The sequence below is a fragment of the Ambystoma mexicanum genome, chromosome 1q, assembly GCF_040938575.1.
Source record: "Ambystoma mexicanum isolate Mex_15411 chromosome 1q, UKY_AmexF1_1, whole genome shotgun sequence".
Lineage (NCBI taxonomy): Eukaryota > Metazoa > Chordata > Amphibia > Caudata > Ambystomatidae > Ambystoma > Ambystoma mexicanum.
In genome coordinates, this window is record NC_090922.1 from 438773940 (window position 1) to 438801493 (window position 27554).

At 46.6% G+C, this 27554-nt stretch overlaps 1 protein-coding gene across 1 annotated transcript in view; it reads left to right on the forward strand.

Moving 5' to 3' along the window:
* Positions 1-27554, forward strand: part of LOC138528480 (NAD(P)H dehydrogenase [quinone] 1-like) — a 126745-nt gene that overhangs the window by 20629 nt on the left and 78562 nt on the right. Inside the window, exons 2-3 of the mRNA XM_069640143.1 lie at positions 24303-24467; positions 24573-24703. Of these exons, the coding sequence (XP_069496244.1) occupies positions 24303-24467; positions 24573-24703 (296 nt within the window). The remainder of the gene's footprint in view (positions 1-24302; positions 24468-24572; positions 24704-27554) is intronic.

A 27554-nucleotide genomic window follows, 5' to 3' on the forward strand; every position in this document is an offset into this window, starting at 1 on the left:
ATTTCTATCCTGCACCAAATTGTGTATAGGCGCATTATGAATACAAGTGGCATTTGCTGTCCACAACCTGGTGGTACTCCTAGTTCTTAACCTCGCAACTCATTGTGTATTGGTGCATTATAAATACGTAATAAATTAGCACTCTGGGCCTTGCCTTTTTTCCACAAGCCAATTATACACCAAAACTGCCAAGACCAGGTCCTTGCTGCCCAGTGTAGCGTGCAATGTGTGATGCACTGCGTACAAAAAACACTTAAAGAATTATGTCCTTCTTTCAAAAATTAACATTTGTGAAAAAAGCTGCAACTGCAAATTAGCCCTCCAAAGGCCAACACATTTCTATTTAAATCCCAAGCCTGTGTATTTTTAAAACAAAAAAGGTCCCCAAGACTCGGGCCCCCTGCCAAGCACCCAGATGTCATCATGTTGGTCTGCAGTGCCCTGATGGCTCAGACTTGTGCGCCATATTTTAAAAACCCTCAGCAATTAACATGGCATACATCATGAAAGCGATGTGCTCATTGGTGGATACGTGCCACATGGAAGACACGCACTTTAAATTGGGGGGAGGGCAGTTCGGGCAAACATTTGATTTCCAGCGACGATCCATTTGTTATCAAGACAGATTGCCTCTCAGGCTGACTCTGAGGGATCTTCCGCTCCTCAAATACACTAAAAATACATTATTTTGTCACAGAGGGAGGGCTGCAGAGCGGCGTTCCTCTACCTGTACTTTCCAGATATCAGCCATCCAGGCTCCCGTGGTAATTGTTTTAATGGTTTTTCCACTAAACGTGTTTGCCGGCACATTTTGCAACCAAGCTATGCCCACCTTTTACATAGTGCTGTGTATGGTCTCAAGGCGCTCGCTAATTTCCAAGATACGGAAGTGAGAGACACATGTTGTTGCACCATGTGGCTCATGTTCGCACAGTGGTCCAGTGGGAAAGCCAGAATTAGTACATGGACACGCAGTCTCCACAGGTGGCATCGCAACCAACCCCTCCATCCAAACCACGCCATGCTTTGGAGAAGTCGAAGCACTTTGAACAAACTGCACATGCATAACCGCTTCTTGAAACTAACAATTAAATGCGATAACGGAGACGTGGATTCAATGCTTTGTGCAATCAAACATGGTGTCAAGAGGCTGAGCTGGACTGTCAATCTCCTGGCTTCAATCGCGTGGCCTAAAAGCCCATACACATCTTGTACACACTGCCCAACTTTACCAATATTTTCATACATGTTGGCGCACAACCAGTGCAGCTCACTGCCTCGCCCTGCCTATGCCGGCGAAAGCCCAGCACGCGAGCGGGAAACTCCTATAATGTTAAATTACTTACATACATTATTGATTCACAGCATTCTTCATAGTTACATCACCTTGAAGCATCCTTTTAGTAACCTAGCCACAGCAACCCATGTGGCATGGCGGCCGCCTTGGGAGCAAAATGTTGCTGGACAAAGCCCTAACCAGGGAGCACGCGGCCACCACCATCCCTACCCTAGTGTGTTGTGCGAACGTGTTTATGTTGGAAAAGGGGGGCGGCAGTGGTTTTGAATGTCCTACGTGGTAGGATGGGGAAAAGGTGTTGAAGGAGTGGGGGATACCATGTCTCACCTGTCGGTGTCCCACTCCCACTGCCTGAGGACCCCTCATCCTCCCTCACTGGTCCACCCCCAGGAACTAGATCCAATAGCGATGGCTGTGTCCTGGCCACCTGGATGACAGATCCCCGGGGGCTAGCTAGGTAGACACCTTCAGGTTTTTCACATGCCCTTTCTCCATGCGATGTAGCCAAATCTGCAGGAAACGTGAAAGGACAGCTACCGTTTCCCTGATCATTTCCCTTCCGGTGTTCCACTGTGAAACAATAGGGTTGTAGGTCTAGAAACCATCATATGACCCGAGGGTTGGACTCTACGTTGGCTAATCCAAACTAATGGTGAGTGGTTGGTAACCAGTTTAAACTTTCGTCCCAATAAGTAATATCTAAGATGAACAATGTCCCAATTGATGGCTAGAGTCGCTAGTTCAACCACAGAGTAGTTTTTTTCACGTGGGAATAACTTGTGACTGGTGTACAGTATGTGGTGTTCTAGTCTGTTACAAATTTGAGACAGGACTGCTTCTAACCCTGTAAGAGAGGCATCTGTCTGAAACACAAACTCTTTTGAGAAGTGGACTACCTTTTGGATTGGGTTTTGGCATAATGTCTGCTTTAAGATGTTATAGCATATCTCATCATCATCGTTCCAATGGAGTTTATGGGGCTCAGCATTTTTAAGTTTATCTGTCAGCCGATCTGTTTTATCCGAATAGTTAGGGATAAACCATATCCCATTAGACAAAGGAAAGCCCCAAGATCTCATTTGGTCTTGGGAGTTGGAGTGTCCAAGACGGTATTTACCTTTTCCTGTTACAGTTGTACATTCCCATTCCCTAAGAAAAAGCCAAGTTATTTCACGGCTGATTGGGCCAATCTTCATTTAGCTGGATTAGCAGTTACGCCGGCATTCCTGAGGACTTTCATGATGGTATTAAGATGGAAGATGTTTCTCCCAGATACTACTATAATTGACAATATTGTCAATGTAACCTCCACAGAAATCGGAATAGGGCTGTAGAATGTTATCCATAAGTCGTTGGAACATAGCTGGTGCACCATGTAGGCCAAAAGGGAGGACTTTAAACTGGAATAATCCCAGAGGTGTTGAAAATGCAGTTTGTTTCCTTGCCTGGCCCATATACAGGGATTAGAAGGTCGCTAACTGTTCCAAAGAATCCATAAGGTGGTTAACATCCTTTTTAGAAAACAGAATTTCGAGAGTACACTGGGGCGACAAATTCTCCTCTGAATTTAACATCTTTTGCGGGGTGCCACAGGGAGCGAGTCTATCCCTGTTACTCTTCAATCTGTACATCCGGTTCCTATGTGAGCTTCTACAACAACTGCAGATTTTCTTCACTAACTATGCTGATGATACTCAGCTGATTCTGGAACTGAGTGGGGATTACGCTAAAGATAGTACGACTCTAAATATACTTTACGGAAACATCGAAGACTGGATGGACAATAATTGGATGTGCCTGAACGGAAACAAAACCAAACTAATGGTATTCGGTTCCACTCAGGCGCGTGCTAAACTTTCCGCGGAATATCAGGCCTACCAACTCAAAGAAACCATTATCCCAGTGACAGATAAGGTCAAAACATTAGGCATGAAGCTGGAAGCATCACTCAATTCTGATGCCCAGGCGACGTATGTCAGTAAAAATTGTAACTACTACATCCGGTTACTCAAAGCCATAAGACCACTATTGAGTGAGAAAAACTGGGCCACAATAGCAAGAGCGACCGTCATGTCACGCCTAGACTATGGTAATGCTCTCCTGGCAGGAGCTAGAAGCAAAACATCCGAAAATTCCAACTGGTACAGAACAACGCAATCAGAATGGTCAAAAAGAAAGCAAGAAGTGAACATATAAGTGAAGCCAGACGAGACCTTCACTGGATGAGAATAGAGGAACGTATTCAATTCAAGGCTATGTGCATTACTCATAAGTGCTTATATGGCAAGGCACCTGCCTACTTAAAGTCCAAACTTACGTTTTACCATCCACGTAGGGCACTAAGATCAGAAGCTAATGGACTCATAACACCCTTGAAATTCAAGAAAGAACTCGGCCTGGGCAGAGCTTTCCCTAACCGAGCAGCCTCCAACTGGAACAAATTGCCAAAGCACCTTAGATTGGAGTCCAATCTTCTGGTATTTCGCAAAAAACTCAAAACAGAGTTATTTAAGTAAACCCCTGTCTAGGCCACTCTGAATCAGTTATCTGGTATAATTATGTCTTTCGTCCCGTCTCCTCTTTGGGCTCCTTCCTGAGCTTTGTATATGTCTTATTGAAAGCGCCCCGATACCTGCGGGCAGTCGGCGCTATATAAATATATAAAATAAATAAATAAATTTGCCAGTACTACTTTGTTAAATCTAGGGTGGATAGAAAGGTAGCTGTTCCGAGTTCATCAATTAGATAATTGACGCGTCTAATGGGATAGGCATCGAAGTTTGATATGGCATTACTTTGATCGAAGTCTATGCAGAATCTCCAGGAACAGTCAGGTTTAGTGACTAACACGATAGGGGAGGACCATGGATTTGAGGAGGGCACAATGATTTCAGCCTGCAACATCACTATCTGTTTTCGTGCCTCGGGTAGATGATAGGGTTTTAAATGGACTACTTTGCCTTTAGGGGTTCGAATATAATGGTATGAACCTTTTACTCTTCCTGGGTTTTCTGAGAATATATCAGGGAACGAGGCCACTACATCTTTTACATCTTCTTGTTGTTGAATAGATAATTCAGAAGGAATTAAATCAAAATTATCTATATCTTCGGGAACCAGGCAGGCTAGTATTTTGGCATGGGTGGCTGACGGGTTCTCCTTCCACTCTTTTCAGAGGTGGGTGTGATATAAGTGGACTTTCTGTTTTCGGTCTGGTTGGGCTATTTTATACGTGCTGGTTCCTGTATGTTCTATCACCTCATAAGGTCTGTGCCACTTTAAAACAAGTTTGTTCTCTGAGGTGGGTAAAAGGACTTTCTGTCCAATAGAAAAAGATCTTAAATTTACTTTTTTATCATAGTTGGCATTTTGTTGGCTCTGGGCTTTTCCCACATCAGTATAAATTAAGTCCCGAACCAGCTTCATGTGGCGGTTTGTGATATTGGAATGGGAGCCTCCTCTCGTTCTTCCAAGGTTTCCAGGAGAATGTCCAGGACATTTCTCGGTTCTCTTCCATAGGCTCAAAGGGAGAGAAACCTGTGAAAGCTTGTTTTTTTTTCCCCGCTGCAAATAGTGCCCATGGATCATTCTATCCCAGTCTTTCCAGTCCTTGTCTACTAGTTTCTGTAGAATTAGTTTCAAGGTCACATTCAATCTTTCTACTAGACCATCGGTTTGAGGATGGTACACAGGAGTTCGCAAGGTGGTAATGTGGAGTAGCTCTTTGACTTCGGCCATAAGCTTACTCATAAACTTCAAACCCTGGTTGGTTAATAGTTCTTTGGGAAAACCGACCCTAGTGAAATACAGTAGAAAATGTTTTCCGATCTGATAAGTGGTATTATTTGGCATTGGGAATGCCTCACGATATCGGGTTGCATAATCTACGATCACCAGGACATACTTGTTGCCCAATTTAGATGTGTCTATAGGTCTATTATGAAAATACCAATTCTAGAAAAGAGGACCTCTATGATTGTCAACGGGTTCAGAGGGGCAAGCACTGGGATGCGGGGGCTGGTGTTTTGGCATATGCACAGGTTTGTATGAAAGTTTTAATATCGGCGTGTATACCTGGCCAGTCAAACTTTCCACTAATATGCGCCTGAGTTTTAATGTGTCCCAAATACCCTCCTGTTAGATGGGAATGTGCGATCTCTAGCAGGACCTTTCGTTGGCTTTTTGGTATTACCATTTGGGTTTTTATAAAACCTTCTGGGGTGGTTTCTCTTCGGTAAAGTAACCCAAATTCAAAGAACAAAAAAGGACTTCCCTTCTCTATGCCTTCATCTTCTGGAATTGCTTGTAAGAAAGCCTCAGGGAGAGTTGGATCATTTAGCTGGGCAAAGGATAGGTCAGGATACATGGTGGGTTATTCTCCTTTCTTATCGTTGATGTTAAGAGATTTGTCAGTTTCCCCAAAGCCTAAGTAACCTCTTTCTGTTTCATCTGGTTCACTTTCTTTGATTTGAGGGAACAGAGCCCTTTCCAGAATTCCCTGCACAATTTGGTCTCCCCGGCATACCTGAAAAGGGACTTCACCATGATTCTGTAAGAGAACCTTCACATCATCTCCCTGGAAGTCGGGGTCAATAATGACATCTGTCCTGAACCTCCATGCTAAGCATGATTTTCGGGCTAATCTTTTATAGCACCCCGGAAGAGGTATCAAGACCAAGTCTGTAGGAATCATTCCTCTTTTCCCAGGGGGTATAATAGCTTCCCTACTGATACATATATCAAACCCTATTGATTCCTTAGTGGCGATGCAAGGGTTAGAGACTCTCTGACTAAGTTCTGGAAATTGTACAGTTCCCCAATTTGTTTCAATTGAATCACATCCCACCCCTGACACCATAGGTGAGGAACTCAGGGTGACAACAGTAAAGACAGACACAAGCGATCACAGTTCAAAGGTGTTTATTTTAATGTTTGCAGGGTGGACAAACACCTAAAGTAAATCTAAATCTAAATCTAAGGACTCTCACACTGCCTTTCGCAAGGCCATCAAGATCAGTCTCTTCATATAAATGTGCCTATTTTTTGTCCGCTACCTAGGACCTCTGTATATGTAACACTGTATCTATGTCTAAGAACTCTTCTGGGGCGGCTTTTTTGTAACTCTTAATCAAGCATTCCTACGCACCGCTTACAGCGCCTCAATGCCCGTGGGCTGCAGTGAGCTTTACAAATGTAAAAAATAAATAAAATAAATAAAGATGGGAGCAAGCATCGACCATCAAATGAAAATAAGGCAGTCCTAGTGGCGTCAAAAAAAGGCCTATACTAAGAAACCTAATACCAAATCTCACAGCTAATATAAAAAGGGATGTGGGATAGTTTTCAAGAAAAGAAAGAAGTGTTCTCAAATAATATGTCAGGATGCAGCAGCCTGGGTCTCCCGTCCCCACATATGAGCAAGGGGTAAGGTGGGATCTTGGAGCACAGCACACACTCAAGCTTTCTCGGCACAAGTCGACAGTTCTGTTCCAGTTTATCAGGAACCTCGATGGCAAAGTCTTGTTTTTCTATAAAGTCTCTTGCCTTCGATGGCCTGACGTGTTCAAATAACAAAACAAAACGTTTCTTCAACAAAATGAAAGTTTGTTTCTTGGTTCCACTTTGGGTGAGGATTTTTACCCGTAGCCCCCGTGTTCCGGGCGCCGACCCTTCTTTACTTTCGGCCTCTCTTCTTGGGGCTCATAATGGCTTTTCCTTCGCTCACAAATATTAATGTCTTCTTAAGCAGTTCCAGTGTACATACCTCGGCTGGGTTCACTCTTGTCAACACACTGTTTCCTGGGACTTTAGACTTGCCCCCTTCTCATCAGCATCCCTCGGTCAGGTTCACTCCTGCCAACTTCACATTCATATTCATTTGCGGTATTCACATCCCATGCTTTCTCAAGTTTGTACATCAAAGACTTTCGACTGTACAGGGATTTTGCTTGACCTCCTGTATGACCACTTTGACCTAACTTGGCGGCTCTCCTATGGCCTTCTGGTTTCTGTAGTTTCATTCACACAGGGATCGACCAGAGTCTCTCGAGTTAGCACCCACATGGTGGCTGTTCCCTCTGCAGCTGGTCTCCCCTCAACGCTTTCACAGTTCTTTTGAACTTAGTTCATTTTGCCACTTTGCATCTTTCATCCACCACAGTCCAGCTCTTATCGGCTCTCGCCTCGTTTCAACCGCTGTGATGAACCACTTGGCTTTCTTCGTAACTGGAGTTAAGGCCGGTACCACAGTAGTAGGAGTTTCTCTCACTTTCGTTTATCAGTGTCGACACGCTCCATATACCGTTGACAACTGTGGCAGCACACTTGGCTGTTGTCCTCGGTCTTATGATTTCCTCTGCAGAGGTTTCGCGGGTCTGTGACGGAAAGGGCAAGGTCATGTCTCACCTTGTCAGCCTCTCAATATTTGCCGCCTTTCTCCTCCTCTTGAACTGCCGGACCTGGATAGCTATCTCATTGTACAGTCTGCCTTGCTTGTACTGTGCTCTCTTGTTCCACCTTTTATCCCTGTGTGGAAGGGAAAGGGCCGTCAGGTGTGTGTGTGATTCTGATCAATTGCCTGACTTTGCCTGACCTTTGTATCGGGACATGCCAGGTAAACGGCTGTGGTGTTAGTGTTGTGCGAAACTGTTCGTGTTGGAAAAGGGGGAGGGGCAGTGGTTTTAAATGTCCTACGTGGTAGGATGGGGGAAAAGGTGTTGAAGGAGGGCGGATAATGCGTCTCACCCGTCAGTGTCCCACTCCCCGAGGAGGCCCATTCAGGTAATCCTCCCTCACTGGTCCACCCCCAGTAACTAGATCCGATAGCGATGGCCATGTCCCGGCCACCTGGATGACAGATCCCTGGGGACTAGCTAGGCAGACACCTTCAGGTTTCTCACAACTCCCATGCTCAACTGCTCATACTTTTCCACCAACCAAGGCCTCTTTTTATGTAACCGGTATTGCATGGCAGTGACACCCATCCCAGCCAAAACATAAAAACAGCAACGCCACAAGACAGCAATGGTCTGCACTTTAACTGACAGCCAACTATTGAGCAGTGCTCTTGTGGGAAATGTATACATCTTCCAACCAAGGCTAGGGGTTTCTACTCTAGGACGACACCCGTGGGCATGATCCCAGTGCAGTATTTGAACGCCACCAGCATGTCTCCCATGTGGGCTGAGCTTAATCTCAAACCAGTCCACGAGGCAAAGCCACCTGAATATGCAGCTTACCTTTATAATCCCTCCCGAAATCACAGGGAGGTGAATGTCACTGATTCAGCTTCCAGACGCAGGAGTGGCATGAACCAACCACCCCCAGCGCGGACTTGGCGCTTGCAAGACTAATCTTACACAAGCTCCGAGACCCCAGTGGGAAAAGAGGGTTAGGAACACGATGGTTGGATAGGTACAGGTGCAGAGGGTAACCGGAAAGAGGGCTAGGAGAAGGGAGGCGGATAGGTAGGGGGACACGGGTAAACTTAACAACTGTACTGTACACACTCACCACCCACCAGAATACAGCACACATACACACAATACAGAATGGCACTTAGCTCTGGTTGTGAGTGCTAGCATCCTGCCTGCGCACTCTCAGGTCCAGTGTCAGGAGCAGTTCAAATGCTGCAAAGAGAGCTTGGATTAATGATCTGCATGTTGCTTACACGTGGATCAAAAAGCATACAATGTACATGCAGCTAACACTGGTGATACCTCCCAGGGCTGGGTTAATATGGGCTCATGCAACACAAGCCTAAGCATTGTCTACAGACTCCATGTTAATTCACATGCGGCCCGCAGGTGGCTTTAAAAACATATAATTGCACAAGCTGGGCTGCTCTAGCCGCACGTGGCTCTATCGTGCAGCGGGATGCAATTTGCCACACGTGGCTGCAACTAGGCGTGTATAAAGTTGTTCGCCGCACGTGGCGAAATGACTGAAGCTAAACGTGCAGTACTGTTTGTCTGCCGCACGTGGCTAGTAGGAGTTGTATGCGGCTCTTATGGTAGCTGCACGTGGCTACTTGACATGTCAAAGGTGCTAGCTGAACTAGCGAGTGTTCTATGGGTGCCAAAGGGCGCTCTATGCGGGGAGTGAGGTTGCTGCTACAAGGTGCTACTGGCGAGGTAACTTAGCTTCTCTGGAGCAGGGGGGAAATGGCTGGCCTGGGCTGTGCCTCCTGCGTGCACCCCTTGCTGCGGCTCGAGCTTCTGAGTGCTCCGCTTTACCCACCACAGCTGTTATGCTGTGCTTCTGCTACTGTGCGTAACTGCCCGCTGCTCGCTTTGCCCGCTTAGTGTTAGCGTTATTTAGCTTTCGCCGGTGAGGGGCCGGAATGGTGATTCTCTGGGACGTGGCCGCTCGTGCTGGTCCCCGTGGCAGGAGCTCTTGAGGATATGTCTGCTCCAGTCGGATCCGTAAGTACAAGCCCTGTGCTTTCATTCTTGCATGCACGCATGCATGCGCCGCACCGAGCGTGGGTATGTTAAAGTAGTCCCTGGCCCGAAGGCTGCTGGGGGATGTAGTTTGCAGGCCTCTTTTCCTGCAAAGAGGACAAAGAAGCCTTCTATAAGGCTGGAACCTTTTCCTCTTGTTCTGTTTTGCTTTGTTCTTTGGTGTCTTTTGCCTGCAGCTTTCTGAGGAATCGTGCCCACTCAATCCAACACCCTGCACACATAGTCCTTACGCTCTGTGCCCTGACAGTGAATGCCTCCCCCGCAGTATACCACTGGCGCCGACCTGCAGCGAAACATCTGACAAAGTTGCTCCTGCTTTAGGGGGATGCTCCAGTGGGGCCTCTGACGATACTCACTTATGTGCGAAGATCACTTAGCCTGCCTAGTCAGGGGCGCATCCTGAAGGGGCATTGCTCCCCTTCCTGCCCAATCACCCGTTTACTGACCTTTTTCCCCTTCCTGAGGGTCACCATTCCCTGCAGAAGAAGGTGGGCTGGGGGGCTCGGACCGTCCGCCATGATATGCTTTGGCACCCTGAGCCCCTTTGTGGCCGTGCCATAGGCTTTACTGCGTTTCCATTTTATTTCTTCTGTGTCTTTCAATCAAAGGAGTAGAAGAGTGTTCTTTGCTGGGACAACGACTTCTTCAGAGCGTTATCCAGTGCAGAGGCATGTGATTGAAGACGGGATATCGACTATCAGGACTCCAGACATCGAGCTACTATCATTGGCAAATTCAGCAGAGGCGGAATTTGGGCCGGAATGGGCGCGGAAAAGGTTAAGGCAAGAAATGGGGCCAGCACAGCAAGCTGCGACACAAGGAGGCTCGCCCAGTTTGTTTGGTGACAGCAAAGACCTTGGCAAAGAAGCATCAGATGAGGACTAAGCGCTGGCAAGGATCAGAAGAAATCAGCGAAAATGGTCACAAGCAGAGCAGCACAGCAAAGGACTGCAGACTAGAAGATGGCAGGTACATCCCCAGAGGAATTTAAAAATATTTTTTTTATGTTCCTGCGCTCCTTTACGTGGGGCGGGGAAAAGATGCAATGCCGAAAGGGAAGCAGAACACGGCAAACAATAAGAAAAAGAATGCTCACAAAGGACACTTTGTTTCTTCCAGTACTGAGGAATATAATGTTGACCAAGAATCAGTAACCAGTAGCAGTGAAGAAGAGAAACATAGTGGCGTGATCACCCACTGCCCCCCCCCCCGCCTCTACACATTATGATAAAAGCAATGAGACCAGGGTCCAATCAGTCCTCATAATAATCAAGACATAAACAGTTGCAAAGCTGGGAAACGCAAAGATCGCAGTTTATTGGTACACAGAAATCGGGGTGGTGCCAGCCACATAAGTAAACACGTTTATAATCCAAGGGGTGACCCGTGCCATTCCCTGTATTCCATTTGCAAAAAGTGTCCGTCCGCTTCTGGTTTTCAGAACTGCCAGTCAGTATACCTCGGGACCACTGACTTCAGATGACAGAGTCTCAACTGTCCCTAAGGGGAGTCAGTGCTCGTCGACCGGCTTTGGCTCAAGTGCGGCCATTCCGGAACCTCTCGTGTCCAAAACCACAGTGTCAAAATTCTCCTCTCCGGTTAGGACCACCCCTCCACTCCACCTGCAACAGAAAAAAGATGGTAGCACATAGATACATAATCATACAAGTCAAAATATTTACATAATTACACAAGTACCATAATACTCCCAAATTATACTACAGGACGTGAAATGGAAAAATTATCCATAAGTATGCACACTTTACATTGTAAGGAATCCTAATTCTTAAAACACCAACTGAAAACGAATACCTCTGCCTACACCCACTGCAGATGCTACTAAATGGAGAGGAAGGGTGGGACTTCAAGTGAGGGGCTGCTGAAAAAAGTGACCATGCAACCGCAGCCCCCGCCTTATGAGCGCACACCGGACCCGAGACCAGTGTCAGACTGCCCACTTCTGCCTCCAGGTGGGAGGAGGATGCAAGGTGTTGGATGTCCCCGGGAGGGGTGGCCAGAGGAGCAGCCCGCTATGTAGGCTGTCCCTCTAGTGCCTCCTCTGGTGGCTGGCCAGCCTCTTAAACATCTAAGAGCCTGGGTGAAAAGAAAAGGAAATATAAGTAAAATGGTTAAGAAAAGTGAAAGCAGTAAAAAACAGGGGTGATTTAAAACTAATTACGGAAGACAGTAGGGAAGGAAATGCAAAGAAGAATAAACAAGACTGGCATGGCACATAGACAAGAAAGTGAAGAGGAAAATAGGGAGAAAGCAATTTATAGAAATCTCCCTGTTAGAATTAGAAAAAAAGTGGAATTGATATAAACAAGGATGATGAGAAAGAAGACGAAAAGAGCAGCCCTAAAAAAGTACCCATCAAACAGCATTTCCAGAATTGGCTAGCTGCATTTCACATATTGGCAACAATCTTCTTGGAAAAATTGCCAGAAGAAAGGTCGTCCCTCATAGCGTATGAGCACCAGATGCAGAAGGTTCACAGAACGTCCACGTGGGGTACCGATGGGGGGGACGCATGGCTCAATTATGATAGGGAGTTCAGAATGATGATGGATAGTTACCCTGGGATTGGAAGACGAAGATGTGAACCTCTATGTATTTAATGTTTTAGTGAATGCCCCGCCCCTCTATATCCGGTCACACATTGTGGCAAACAGAATTTCTACAATACACACAAGCACAGCGAAAGTAGCCAGTAGCAGTACAAAACGAACTACTACTTTTGGAAGAAACTGTTCGGAAGCCTGACATTTTCTCCACTATCACCCTTCTCCTGGGCAATGCCGCCCGGCAGGGTGGAGGCAACAACACAGCAATATGTTGGAAATTTGAGAAAGTGTATTGCAGCTGGGGAAGCAATTGCAGATTTCGATATCAGTGTAGCAAGTGCGGGGCGGGCATAGCTGTCTCAAGCGCACCAAGATTTCCCCAGTCACACACAGCCACAGGCCAGCGCAGGTCAAAAATCCATGAGGAGGACTTTTTATAAAGTAAATCTCTGATAAACCTGGAGCCATGAACGTATGGCTCCTAGAATGACCAGATAAGAGGACCAGCACATTTACTAGAGAGGGTTTCAAACAGGGTTTTATCATCACCTTCCAACGTCCCACCTTACCGGACATTCCCAAAAACATGAAATCAGCATTAGCGTATCCAGAAGTAGTAAGAAAGAAAATACAGAAAGAACTGTCCATTGGGAGAATAAGTGGCTCTTGTGTAAACATCTCTTTCTATAAATGTATCTGTTCGCCCCTGTGCTTACTCCACAAAAAAGAAATATGTAAATTCAGACTCGTCCACCACCTATCACTTCCAGCGGGTAGGTCTGTGAATGATGGCATACCACAAATTGAAGCATCAGTGTCTTACGCTAGCTTCCAGGAGGCCTTAGAAGTAGTTATAAAGGCAATCAAGGAATCATCACTACTAGCAAAAGCAGACATCCAGACCTCTTTTAGATTGCTCCCATTGGATAAGAGTTCCCATCCCTGGCTGTTTCCACTTTGATAGGAAATTCTATTTTGACAGTCACTTGCTCATTGGTTGCTCAGTATCATGTGCATACGTTGAGCGCTTCAGCTCATTTCTGCAATGGGCCATCAGAAGAATCCTCGCCGAAGCATTGGTAGTCCATTGCCTAGATGATTTTCTGTTGATCGGACCAGATGGGCCAGACTGCTGTGTCAAGGAGATCGACACAATGAACGGAGAATGCCGGATCCCAAAAGACAATGTAGATGATATATTAGTCTCAATTGCTTCAGTGAAAACTAAGCAGAAAGCAACAGTGGACTAACTGCAGTCACTAGCCGGCAAGCTGAATTTTGCATCCAGGATAGTGCCACAAGGGCGCACCTTCCAGATAAGCATTGAACGCAAGATCAAAGGGGCAACCCAATAACATCACCACATCCGCTTGAGGAGGAATGTTAGAAAGGACCTAGAAAGATTTCTTAAGGATTTTCAATGGTTACTTAATATGGAGAACACCCATGAATGAAAGGGCCAAACGGGTGCTGTTCACAAATGCGGCAGGCAGCAAAGGTTTTGGGGCTATTTTGGACCAGAATTGGAGTGCAGGTGTTTGGTCCACAGCCTGACATAGCAGGTGCCTGATTAGGAACATCACCCTCCTGGAGACTTTCCCCATATGGTTAGCTCTCTGCTTATGGGGCACACTGCTGAGGAACCGGCAATTAGCTATATGGTCAGACAACTTGGCAGTGGTTCAGGTGATCAACAAAGGTGCCGCTGCATGCCAGCAAGTATTGAGAGAGCAGTAACAGCGGCCACATTTAAGTATAACATTGAATTAAAAGCCAGATATATCACTGGGAAAGGAAATTACTGTGCTGATGCCTTGTCTTGGTTACAGTGGGGGGCATTCAGAAGACTAAACCCAGAAGCCGAGAAACTCATGACGATAGCAGTATGGGAAGTTTCGAAGGACTAAACATGGAAATGAAACATAAAGCACACATCAGCATGAAGGTCGGCTAGGATATGAGGATAACACAGATATTGGTGTAAAATGGGACACCATATGTCAACAAGATCGGAGAAGGCACAAGCAATTCAGCGGGAATATTAATGGAATTAGCACACAATGCGCCGGCCAGGCATTACAGTAAGTGCCTCGAAACATTTATGAGTGTAAGAAAAGGGGGAAGAATTGAATATATCAACAGACAAGATGCCATAAGTTTCCTGCAATGGACATTTCAGCAGAATAAGAAGAAATCCTGGGCTCTGCCAAACTTGACGGCGGTGCAGACCCCACTCACAGTGCGCTGATAAAATATGCACCGGAAGGGTGGGCCAGGTTCGAAGGAGCTAAACCCGACACCCGGAGGCCATTGAACTTCGAGAAATTATCGAGGCTGTTGGACATATTGGGAATAATCTGCAAGGACTCTTATGATATAGCGTTGTTCAGGACAGTTTTTGGATTTGTATATTTTGGGGCCTTCAGGGTCAGCGAACTCATTTCAAAGAACACATCAGACAAGGATGATTTAGCATGGGCAGGTGTATCTATAACCAGCGACAGCATGTCTATGATATTGAGGAAGTCAAAAACGGATCAATTGGGGAAAGGTAGCTTGATCAACCTTTATTGCTTTGAGGGCGCCCCCTCCAATTGCCCAGTATGCATCACCAGGGTATTCCTGTACTCTGGACCCCCACGGGCAAGTCACTCCTCATCCATGAGGACAGCAGCTCCCTCAGCAGATTCTAGTTTCAAGCCATCTTTAAGAAAGCAGTCAGATTAGCCGGTTGGCACCCATCTGAATTTGGGGCCCACTCCTTCCGCATCAGAGCAGCCACATCAGCCTGGGTGGGTGGCCTGGGGGCACGGAAAGTGATGCAGATTGGGGACTGGAAGTCAGGAAGCTACAGTAGGTACATCAGGGAGGATAAGATCTAACACAGCCTATCTTTCATTCGCAGGCTACCCCTCCCCCCCGTCCCTGCAGGTCTGCCTGGATAGTGGACCATGCATTCGTCCCAAGAGGAGGCAAATGGATTGAAGCCACATGCACTGGCCCCCATTTCCACAATACCATAACAACTTGGTGGGGAACACCAGGCATTCCTTGGGAAGACATTCATAACAGGCCGTCGGACTAAATTGTCTCCAGAGACCCCCTAGAGTACCTGCTAATGCACTTAGGTGGGAATGACTTTGCACAAATAGGGAGAAGAAAGTTATTGGGAGAGATATGCACCTCTTGAGCAGTATAGCGCATTTTTGAAGAGAGACTGCATTATTTATGTCTGAAATACTACCAAGATGGCTCTGGAGCAAAGCTAATTAAAGTAAGGGGGTAGAGTTATCCAGAAGAAAAATGAACAAGTATTAGCCACATTTTGAAAGGCCATTGGTTTCAACTTCATCAGACATATTAAAATAGCACTGCGTAACCCTGACTTGTTTCTGCCAGATGGGGTCCACCTCTCCAAGGCAGGCATGGACATTTTCAGCAAAAACATCTTTGCGGCCACAGCAGGGCTAGGTTGTGCTTAAAGAAGCTTTTGGGGGAACCTGAGTGGCCGTTGACCCGCTCAGGTGTAGCGGCATGGGCCAGGGCAGAGCAAGCCCACCTGCGATTAAGGGGTGGTCAGCCAACAAACAATGGAAATGATAGGACTCATGGAAGACCAGGTCCCGCTTGCTGAACAGGAAAGGGGACCGGGGCCAGAAATTCTGAGCTCTAACCGGTAGTAAATATACTGTTATGGGCTGAAACCGAGCCCTGCGAATTAATGATAAACGCCTGGCGGTAGGTGGGCATCCTCTGTGTGACCTTGTGGTGCCCAAAAGCACCTACAATATGCGCTTGCAGATTCAGGCTGGTAATAATAAAGACTGCGGCCTTTGTTTTCCAACCCAGTACATTGTCATTGGCTTTCATTTCAAAGGGCCACATTATGTCTCTGCTCTGCTTAATGATCTGTAATGAAGCAACCAATAACAAGTACCCTCGGACCTCTCAGTCATATCTCCCTGACCAGCCCGCTACACTATGGTGTTGGGCTTTGGACTAATCAACTCTGTATGTAAGTAAAAGCCGCACATTATGTTATAAGTAAAGGTTATTGTAGCCACGGGGTGTTATGCACTAAGCAAGAGGCACCCCAACAGCTTATATCTCCTTTGCATTTATTTACAAGTGAGGTGTGGATAAAGGGAGAACCCTGATTTCATTTGTATTACAGCTCTGAATCCACCTAGACTTAAACTCCTCAGCCTTGCATGCATCCCACTTCATGCACACTTCCCAAGCAATGCATGCACCCTCTTCACAAGTCAAGTGTCATAAATAAATACACACTTGCTGGCCTTGGTTGCTCCCCCGCCTCAGAGGCTTTACCAATTTGAAATTCCTCAGCCTCAAATCACCTTTATGCTGCGTAATCACAGGCCTACATGACCCCTAGTCCTACATGACCCCAGCCCTTCATGTCTCAGTCCTCAGGTACCCCCACCTGCCACATGAAGCCTAGTGAGCGGTGCAGCCCGGCAAAACCCAATCCTCTAATGCCCCCAACAGCCTTCAGGGCTCAGTCCTGGATGTCCCGATTCTCAGATGCTCCCCAGTGCTACATGTCCCCACTGCTTCATTGTCCCCAGACCTGTGTGCCCCCCACCCCTATACTCCCCAGACGCGACGGCCATCCCAAACCGTGAATGCCTAAATCTTCGGATGCCCGCCAGCCTTGCAGGCTCCTCGCCCTGCGCCGAATTTACTACTGAATTAACGTGTCCTGCTGCACTTCCTGCTTGCCCTGACCATCAGATTTCCCGTAGCCTCTTATGCCCCATCGAGCCCTGCATGTTCCCTAACCCTGGGAGAATGACATCCCCAGATCCCCAGCCTCAGATGCCATGGAGCGTTCGATCCCCAATACCTCAGGGTGCAGTTTCCCAGCATATGGTATCCGTATGAATGATCGAATACAAAAGATACCAGGAAGAAATGACCAAATTTATGTACCAATTTATTTTGACATTTTGGGTCGTTTTTAGTCAAATGTAGTTGTGGGGTATAGTAAAGGAAGGGGATTGTGGGGGAGGGGAGGGGAGCACCCCCCCGAATCGTGGGGGAGGGGTGCACCCCCCCATCATTTCAAAAGAAAGAAATTTGGTAATTTCTACTTTCGATTTTCTTTAATTCGCTCATTTCATTGTATTGTAATGTATTGTTTATTTATTTAGCGCACCGGGCCATTAAGCAACTGGGCGCTTACAAGAAATAAGTCTTGGGTTAGAGGTACATAAATATTTACATTTCTTATGTTACATGGTCACATATCAAACATTAATTATGTTACAAAGTCACTTGATTACAGTTAGGATTTGTTACAGTTTCAAATATTTTACATTAAATATACAGAGTATTTAGTGGAGCTCTGCCTTTAGCAGTCATTGGTGTGAAGCCAGAGTTTGACATTAGCTTTGAACACATGGAAGGAAGGAGTAGCTCTAAGTGAATCTGGGATGGAGTTCCAAAGATGAGCTGCTAGTACTGGGAAGCTGGATCCTCCAGTTCTTTTCAGTTTGAAGATGGGAATTGTGATACTATTTGATTGTGCCTTTCTGATGGGACGTTCAGAGGAGTACTTTGTAAATTTCTCTGTGAGGTATGCAGGTGCTTTATTGTTCAGACAGTTGTGTGTAATATTCAGGGTTTTAAGTTTGATACGGTCATTGATGGCCAGCCAGTTAGCGGCTCTTCTTTGATCAGATATGTGTTTCCCTTTGGAAATGCCTAATGCTGTTCTAAGGGCGTTGTTCTGCAATGTTTGGAGTTTGCTGGTGTTGTGTTTGCTGGTGCCCAGGTACAGTGTGTTGCAGTAGTCTAATTTAGAGAGTATGAGGGCTCGTGCTATGGTGGTGCAGCTGTCTGTAGACAGGTATGGTTTACAGGCGTGAAATAGTTTGCAGGTGTAACTAGTTGCTGAGGCAGTAGCATTAACTTGCTTGTCGAGGTTAAGGGCTGAATCTACGTAAAAACCTAAGGTTTTAACTTCTTTGGCTACCTTGATTTTGATGCCATCTATGGTGATGGACTTGTATAGATGGGATAATTTGTTAAGTTTACTGGTGGACCCGATGATTAAGAGCTCGGTCTTGTCGTCGTTAAGACATAGGCCATGTGTGGCCATCCATGTTTGGATGATTTGGTAGATTTTATTTATGAGGCTAGTGTCATTGTTATAGTCTCCTTGTATTGGGATAAGGATTTGGGTGTCATCAGCGTAGTTGGTATGTGAAACCCCTAGTTTGTCCAAAATATCAAAGAGAGGCTTTGTAAAAATGTTATACAAAGTGGGGGAGACACATGACCCTTGAGGGACTCCACAAGTGATGGGGACTGGATCCACTGCTGATGTTGGTGAGAAGACTCTTATAGTTCTCTTATCCAAAAAAGAGTTTATCCACGCTGTGGCTTTTGAGGAGAAGTTGGCAGCCGACTTGAGGTGGTTACAGAGTACCTTATGATCTACCAGGTCAAATGCGGCTGATAGGTCTAAGAGTAAGAGAATAGAAATGTCTCCTCTGTCTTTGCGCTCATCTAGTTGGTTTTTGAGATCAAGGAGTGCCGTTTCGGTACCATGTCTGGGTCTGAATCCTGTCTTGTCCCTAATAGGTTGTTGATCTCCAGGTAAGATTGGATCTGTAGAAAAGCAGCTTTATCTAGAATTTTGAGGAGGAACGGGACAGTTATGGGCCTATAGTTTGTTGGGACATTGGGGTCCAAGTTGGCTTTTTTTTAGGAGAGGTAATATCCAAGCATATTTAAGGTTGGTGGGCACAGAGCATGATTTAAATGAAGCATTGATGAATGATGTGACGAAAGGGGCTAGTTCATGTGCAGCTTCTTTAATAATTGGGGCTGGACAGGTGTCACTGAGACAATGCAAAGTTTTAAGAGATTTAATGATATTCTTAGTTTCCACAACAAAAATGGCTCTGAAATTGAATTGGGTAAGAGGTTTGGTTTGGTTGGCAGCAAGTTCTTGAAGGATTGCTTCTTGCGTGGAGAGGGCAATGTTGTGGAGGGAGGATTTTTTGGCTGATATTTTGTCTTGTAACATTGTGATTTTGTTGCATAAGGCATTTTGAATGTTTGTGCACCAGGCGTTGTCTTTGGTACAAGACTCTATGGGTGCAATTGGGGATTCTAGTTCTCTCAGGATGGAGAAGATTTCCCTGGTATTGGAGTTCGCTTTTTTAATTCTGTCGTTGAAGGTCTCTTTTTTTGCCTGAATAATTTGTTTTTTGTAAGGGCAGTAAGGAGGTTTTTATTGTGAGGAGAAGGATTTTTTCTCCAGCAGGCTTCAGCATGTCGTTTCTCTTTACGTAAGGCTTTTAGGGTGGGGGTGAAGCAGGTATTAAGATGTGCACGCGGTTTGGATTTGGTGAGCTTCAGCGGCGCAATGGCGTCTATCGCTGAGTTGATGGTATTGTTATATGGTATGGTAAACCCCCAGCATATTCCTCAGACCTGCTTGTTTTGAAATACTGGCAGGCTACTAGTCTTAGATGCTACTGAAACTGCACACCTCCCCCTAGCCCTACATTGCCCATTATATATATATATATATATATCACCCCCCAGCCTAAAAGGCCCTCTCTCATTTCATAGCCCTCACCGGCTATACACCCATGATTGCCGAATACTGCAACCCTTGCATGCTGCCTGTCCTGCATGCCCCAACCCCTCAGATTTGCCCAAGCCTCTGATGGTGAACTCTATATGCCCAGAATCCTCAGATCCATCACCTTCAAGTGCCACCAAAGCCACCTATCTTCAGCTACCTAACGTCCCTGGATGCCCCCAGCTCTGTATGTACCTCGTATGAACATACCCCAATCCTCACATGCGTCCACCCTTAAATGCCCCGGGCATTCTATGCCTCTTGCAATCTTCAGTGCACCCAGACTCAAAGGACCTCTGGTCCTGCATGGCCTTCAATCTGCGTTACCCTAATCACCTGGATCGCCCCCCTCCTGGCATGCCCAGTGCCTACCCTTCCTCACCCTCCTGAACACTAGCAAGCCCTGCAGGCTTCCCCAACCTAGAAACCGCTGATTCACAAACCCTACCACCATTGATGTAAGTTACGATCAGATGACGCCCCCCACCCCTGTGTTCACCATAATGCACCTCCTCCCCAGCCCTGCATGCCAGCAGGGACTAGATCACATGGGTGCCAGATGTTAACTCCTGAGTTTTCCTGCCAGTGGCATCAGGTGCTTAAGTTCAATTTATTACATTGCAGGTATGAAAGATTGCACTTCCCAGAGTGTAATCGTTTGTCAAATGAAATTCCCGTGCTGGATAGTGGAGTCAAAGTAACTATGCGTTGGCCCGCCGCCCCAGGCCTTCCTTCAATTCTCAAATGCCAGCCATCCTTGCATGCTCCCAATCCAATGGGTGGCCGCTCTCTAGCAGTGCATGCCTCTCTCTCTCTCTGAATGCCCCTCTGGCTTGCGTGCCGCTGTACTCAGACAGATTTACCCCAGAAGTATATGGCCAACCAGGCAGTGCATGCTTCTCAATGCTGGGTGCCCATAATCCCCAGATCCCACAGACTCAGGTCCACGTTCCTCAGATGCGTTGAAGCCCTGGATGCTGACACTCATGCATATACGTCCTGGCTGGCATGCTTGAATCCTAACATCCCTCCATCCTAAATATTCTTGGCCCGCATGCCTCCTAGAACCTTGCGTTCCCCATTCCCTAGGTGCCCCCAGTTCTAAAGCCCCAACCGGCATGACCCTCCATCTGGATTCTCCCAGTCGTCAGATCCCCTTGCCTCAAATGCAAGTAATCCTCAAGCTGGGGTGCAACAATCTTTAGATGTCCTTTTGCATTACCCTCATGCGTGAGTGAATATCCTGGCCCTGCATTCTCCAATCCTCATATTTCTCAGAGCCTCACAACCCCACCAAGTCCTTCATGCTCGGTAGCCCTGGATGCTCCCACTCTTAAAGATTCCCCAGCCTCAGATGTGAACAAACCTTAGATGTCCCAAACACCTGGATGCATATATTTTCAGATGCTCTCAGTATCACTGTTTAGGCAGCACGTCTCCCATTGATGGCAGGACTGACACTGATTTGCATCTGACTAGTTTGCTTCTTTAATGGCTCAGAGCGACAACAAATACGGATTGGAAGCTGCTCAGTGCAATGACAGTGGTTATGATTCATTTAAAGCTTTCTATCTGTCAACTTTTGACTTCTAACGATACAAAGGTTATCAGCTTAGGCCCAGGAAACATCTTTCCATGTCCATGGTGCCACTTAAATTCCCCCCCTTTCCACCCCCCCCACACCCCACAGTGTGCCTCCTGCTTTCCCCTTGCTGGGAGCCTGGGCCCAGCCATTTTGAAGTCACTGGCTACCTTCTTCTGAGAAGGCCGACCTTGGCTTCTTTGCCACTATGATAATGTGCCTTCACCCAGTCCTTCAGGGGGCATGTCAGAGTCACATCCAGGTGTCTTTGACTAGGTGGCACAGCAGCACTGCAGGAAATGCCGGGAATGCTGCTGACTCAGCAGACCATCAAAACCAGAACAGAAGGCACGTTGATTATTTTCCGAGACCCTCCCACACTTCAGCATGAATGCCATAAAATAACCTATGACTTGAGCTTTGAAACACTTGTGTATAAGCGCATAATAAATAAATAAATAAATAATCAGTCAATCGCATCATAGTGGCTTTTGTTGTTCTGCCCAGGAAAATTCAAAGCAGAGGAAGGAGTGGGAATGACTAAAAACTTAGTACAAACAAGGCTGTTGCATGTTTTTATGGGCCACAAATAGACAGTGGTCGAAGTGAGTGGGAACGGTCAGGAGCAGCGTTCCACTACTCTTATTATTTACTGTTAACAGCTCCACTACGTTTTGCAACCATTTTCACCATTATGGAACTCTTCTTTGTGAAGCTTAAGCACATTTCTCCACCTTACCACCGGATAGCAATTACAGCTAAACTGAAATATTTTTCAACTCAATTGGCTGTCAAGCAGCATGGTTGCAACCCTGGAAAAATGTGTTGCTCTTGGCTCCATTCCTTCCTACTCTGTCCCCCGCCTGAGTCACAGTTCCCCTACTTTTCTGGTACACTTCTACAACTGCAGTTAGACATTTGGTGGGACCTGGCACCTGGCCTCACACGCACCCCTTCTGAAACTAGATCTCTATGACACTCGCCCTCTTTGACACTTCTTCCCCATCCAACCCCATCCATCACTTTAAGTTCTTTTTGGGTAACCACCTTTACTTTCCGAGGTCTCCTCAATGGTAATGTAAGGCTTGTTGCAGAGGCATGAACAGGTTACACACAGACACACACCACCACCTGTGTCTACAGATCTCTGGATGGTTGCAGTATAAAACAAAAAGGGGAACTATGTTCCCTCTGCCCCACCCTCTTCTTCTCGCCACTTCCCCCAGGCCCCAAACACCCACCGACCTCATACTCACCCCCTGCCCCTACTCCAAACCCCATACCTGTGGCCTTCCTTTCCTCCATTCCACCCCACACCTCTGTGTTTTACAGCAGTGCTATCAAGACTGCCAAAGACACAATGAAAGGAAATGCATTTAAATGACCACCATTTGTTAGCCACATTCCCCCACAGGATGCAACGTTAAGCAGCCTGCTACTTCCAATCAGCCATCATTCGCACCTCTTAAAAGGCATGCCCAGGACTAATGCCAACAGCATCCATTCTCAAACTTTCTTATCTCCTCACTTGCTCCAACCAAAGGAGCAGCCCAATTCACAAAGCGCGTCAGAATGAGCATATCACGGGGCCCTCCCCCCCACCCCCTTTGCGCATTTGCACAAATAAGGGGGCGTTTCAGGGCACTTTAAAGTGTATCTCGGATTCACACACGGGAAGCGTTTTTTAAATGCCCTGAAATGAGGATCCTCACCCTGCATTTTTTGAAACAGCTGCAGGGGGCGGTGCAAATTCTGCCAGTCATTTCTGACCCTTTCATGATTTTTCTTTGAAGTGTGACACAAGCAATCCAGCACCTGTGAGGTAGCACAGTATTATGTGACACTGGAGTGTTACTGGCACGACCCAGGTTTGAATCCCCAGCAGGAGAGAAGTAAAGCCAGCCTGTAATGGCGCGCCTTGTAAAAATGTTCTCTTCAGTGGGGAGGCGATGGATGGTCGAAGTCCTGGCTGAAGAGCCACTGAATCTGATGATGATTGTGGGAAGAACGCAACTGTCAGGTCGGAACATCTTGGCAAATCTGTAGTGAATAAGCACAGTTGGTTGATTGTAGTTACATTGCATTAAACTTAGCACAGAACTAGACTACAGTGGCAATTGCAATGTTCTGGAAAATCAGATGAAGCTAAATGTACCTCCATTGCCTAGAAACTGGAGGCTCAATGCCGTTGCGATCCTAGGCGAGGGAGGAAGCCTGATGGGGAAAGCAAGTGCAGGTATCTGCAAAGTTGTCTACTGTTATGCAGACTCTGTTTCACATGTTTTCATTGCGGCAATTTTCGCAGTGGTTATTTTCATCGTGGTGTTATCACCCTAGCCGTTTTTTTAAATTCTATTTTATATATTTTTAAAATGTGTTATGGAGGCCCCTAAAACTGCAGGTATCTGCAGAGTTATCTACTGTTATGCTGACTCTGTTTCACGTGTTTTCATCACGGCAGTTTTCACAGTGGTTATTTTCACCGTGGTGTTATCGCTGTGGCAGTGTTTTTGCCATTTTTATATCTTTTTTTTTATTTGTTATGGGGGGCCACCCAAACCCCACAACTAACCCACCCACAAAACCCCTAGACAAGCACACAACACATATATTTAACCAAAGACAAATCATGGCCATGGTTAAAACACTGGAGTGAAAATAGCCGCAGGGAAAAATTGCTGCGATGAAAACACGGTGTCCGGCGTACTCATTTGTGATGCGGTTTCAAACTTGATGCTTCAGTGGCACAAAGTTATATTTTCCTACCCTTTTGCAGGGATGAGAGCACTCATCGTCCTGGCTCACGAGGTGCGGACGTCATTCAACTATGCCATGATGGAGGCTGCGGTGGAGGCCCTCGAGAACAAGGGCTGGCAGGTGACTGTGTCAGACCTTTATGCCATGAAGTTTAACCCTGTATTATCAGCTGCAGATATCACAGGTACTGAAAGCTGGTGGTGATAGAGACACAGTTCTGGGAACCTCCCTTGAAATTCTGCTCCAGCTTCTGTACTGTGACGGTGACCTCCACTGTGTCCTCTCTCAGGTAGTCCCAAAGACCCCCTTCACTTCAAGTATGCAGTTGAGACGGGCCGGGCCTGGAAAGAAGGCCGCCTGAGCAGCGATATTGTGCAAGAACAGAAGAAGCTGGACGCTGCTGATCTTGTCGTGTTTCAGGTATACAATGACATCCGCCATAGTTCTACCAAGATAAGTCTCCAAAATTTAAGTATTGCAGCTTTTGTTAGCTCAGCATTCAAATGAATGCATTGTTTCTGCAAAACTGATGTTGGCAATAATGCTGGAACTGCCCAGGATGGTTTGCCATCCAACGTTACTTCATAGAATGCCAATCCAGGGGCACACCACCATGTCTATTTAGGTCTGCAGAACATACTGCATCCCTGCCTCTCCCAGGCCACCTACTGCTAGGAACTAGGAAGGAGGGGAAGAGACTTTGGGGGGAAATGGGAGTGAGCTGTGTGCTTGTTCAGGATATCTGCCTCTCTGTCCGGCCCTTCAAGTCTATGCTCACCTTCTCCATGCCCGTTGTGTGGAGGAGATGGACAGAGAGTCAGATGGTCTCTGACAGTGGACACTCATATTAAACAGGCCTTGCAAATTCTTAAAAATCCCACTAAACCTGCACAGAGAAATGCATTGGTCCTATGGCGAAGAGTGACAACATATTTACTAGTTCTTTCTGTAAAATGCTGCATGTCTCCAGCAGCAAACTCCATATTTGATTCAATGCTGCCACCCAAAGGCCATCCATGCATAATGACACTTTTATTTGCCGTTTACTGCAAACGTTTGTTTGTTGTAAACAGCAAATGAAAGTTTCAAACATCCTCTTTCTCTCCAGCAAGTTCGAGTACCATGTGAGTGGACTAGTAGATTTTGTAAGCCCTTCAAAGGAAAGAAAGTATTCCTTTCCCAGATCTGAACAACAAACTGCAGACGTGATGGAAAGAACTATAGTGGAAACTGTGCTTGAGAAGAATGTCTCTACGTCATTCTGCCAATGGGCAAATTTAAGTGTGCAGCACAATGGAAAGGTATTTTTCTATGCAAGCATAGTGTGCCCTAGCTTTTCTGTAGAACATCACAGAAATAATCCATAATAATCCTGGCACGTACGCATACATGAAAAAAAAGTGGACGATTTTGCTGCAAGGGAAAGTCAGGCAGAGAAAGGATGGGACCAGAGTGAACCATATTGCACACTTTTACAAAAACGTATAGCCACCTAACTGCCGGTTAGCATATCACATGACTGTGATGACTGCATCTCTGATTAGGTGATGTGTGCATGTGTCTTGCATGTGTTGGTCAGTCTGACCCAAAGAGTCCCATGCCTTTTTCATTCTGGTCAACTAGACTGATGCTCTTCCCTTAGGTTGATAGTTTTGATATATGATATGATAAGTCATTTATAACGTGCCTATACACAAGTGTTTCTAGGCAAGACAAGGAAGGGGAAGACCAGGGGAACAAAAACAAACGATCTTACTAGGCCTTGTGTCATTCAGATCATGCAAGTGCAAGGGGAAGGGAGAGGAGAAGTGCCAGAGGGAGGGAAAGGGCGAGTGCAATAGCAAAGCTCAAGTAAGTGCCACCGGGGTGGCCGGTTCTATTTAAGTGCAAGGAGGCAGGGGGCTGTAGGGTTGCAGATACAGTCCTTAGTGCATGGTAGGCCCGGAGGCAGTGCATGGGGCTTCTGGTCATGAAGGAGCCTGGTCCCCATAAAGGTCAGAGGGAGGCCAGGTGACCAGTTAGTGCAGCAGCAAGAACATCAGCAGAGGAGAGAGAGAGAGAGAGAGAAAGCAGAGGTGGAAAGGAAGGTCTTGAGTTTCTCCTGGAACCTGAGGTGGTCCTGCTCAAGTTTGAGAGAGGCAGGAAGGCTGTTCCAGAGGGAGGCTCTAGCCGGGGAAAGAGATCCACCCCCCACTCTCAGCCTAGAGAAGCATCTGACCCTCAGAGTTGGAGGTGGATGAGCGGCGTGCTCGAGAAGGAAAGTGCTTAGGAAGAGAGAGTTGGATGTATTGTGGTCCCCAGCCCCAGAAAGCCTTGTGGATAATGCAGAGGGTCTTGTACATGATCCTTGCAGCCACCAGGAGCCAGTGGAGAGATTTCAGGGCTGGAGAGATACAATCCCTAGGCCTGAGGCCAAGGACAAGTCTCGCAGCCCTGTTCTGGATTAGTTGCAGAGAACGGAGAATAGAGGCAGGCAGATTTAGAAAGAGGCTGTTGCAGTAGTCCACCCTAGGGGGAACCAACGCTCTGGAGACAGTGAGCTTCTGGAGGAAAGTGAGGAAATGAAGAATACTTCTGAGGGGGTGCAGCTGGTTGTGGGACAATTTAGAGACGTCCATGATGTGAGGAGAGAAGGAGAAGTTGAGGGTGGAGTCAAAGATGACACCAAGGTATTCTTGCCTCCCAGGAAGGGACAGGTAGAGGTCCCAAGGAGGATGGCCAGAGGGAAAGAGGGAACAGGCATCCCAATGAGAAGGATCTCAGTTTTACTGGTATTCAGGCAGAGATCGTTAGATGTACACCATTCTTGAATCACAGATAGACAATCAGGAATGAGTGAGCGAGAAGAGGAGGCTGAGGAGAGCATGAAGGAGGCTGAATGTCATTGGCATAACACTGAAAGTTAGGAGAGAAGGTAGAGATGAGATGGGCCAGAGGTACCAAGTTAAGGTTGAATAGCCAGGGTGAGAGGTTAGAGCCCTGGGGAACACCACATGTGGAGAGAGAGGTGGTGGAGAGAAGGGACCCGAGTTGGACCTGAGAGGGTTGATTAGAGAGGAAGGAGGCCAACCAGGCTAGGGTCTGTCCGTGATGCCCAGGTTATCATGAAGATGCTTGATCCGGATGTCATGGTGGACCTTGTCAAAAGTAGAGGAAAGATCATGGAGGATGAGGACAGAAGGAAGACTTGGGTTGAGATTTGAGAGCAGGGCTTCACAGGTGTTCAGGGGAGAGATTTCCATGCTTTTGGCTGCTCTAAAGCCAGACTGAT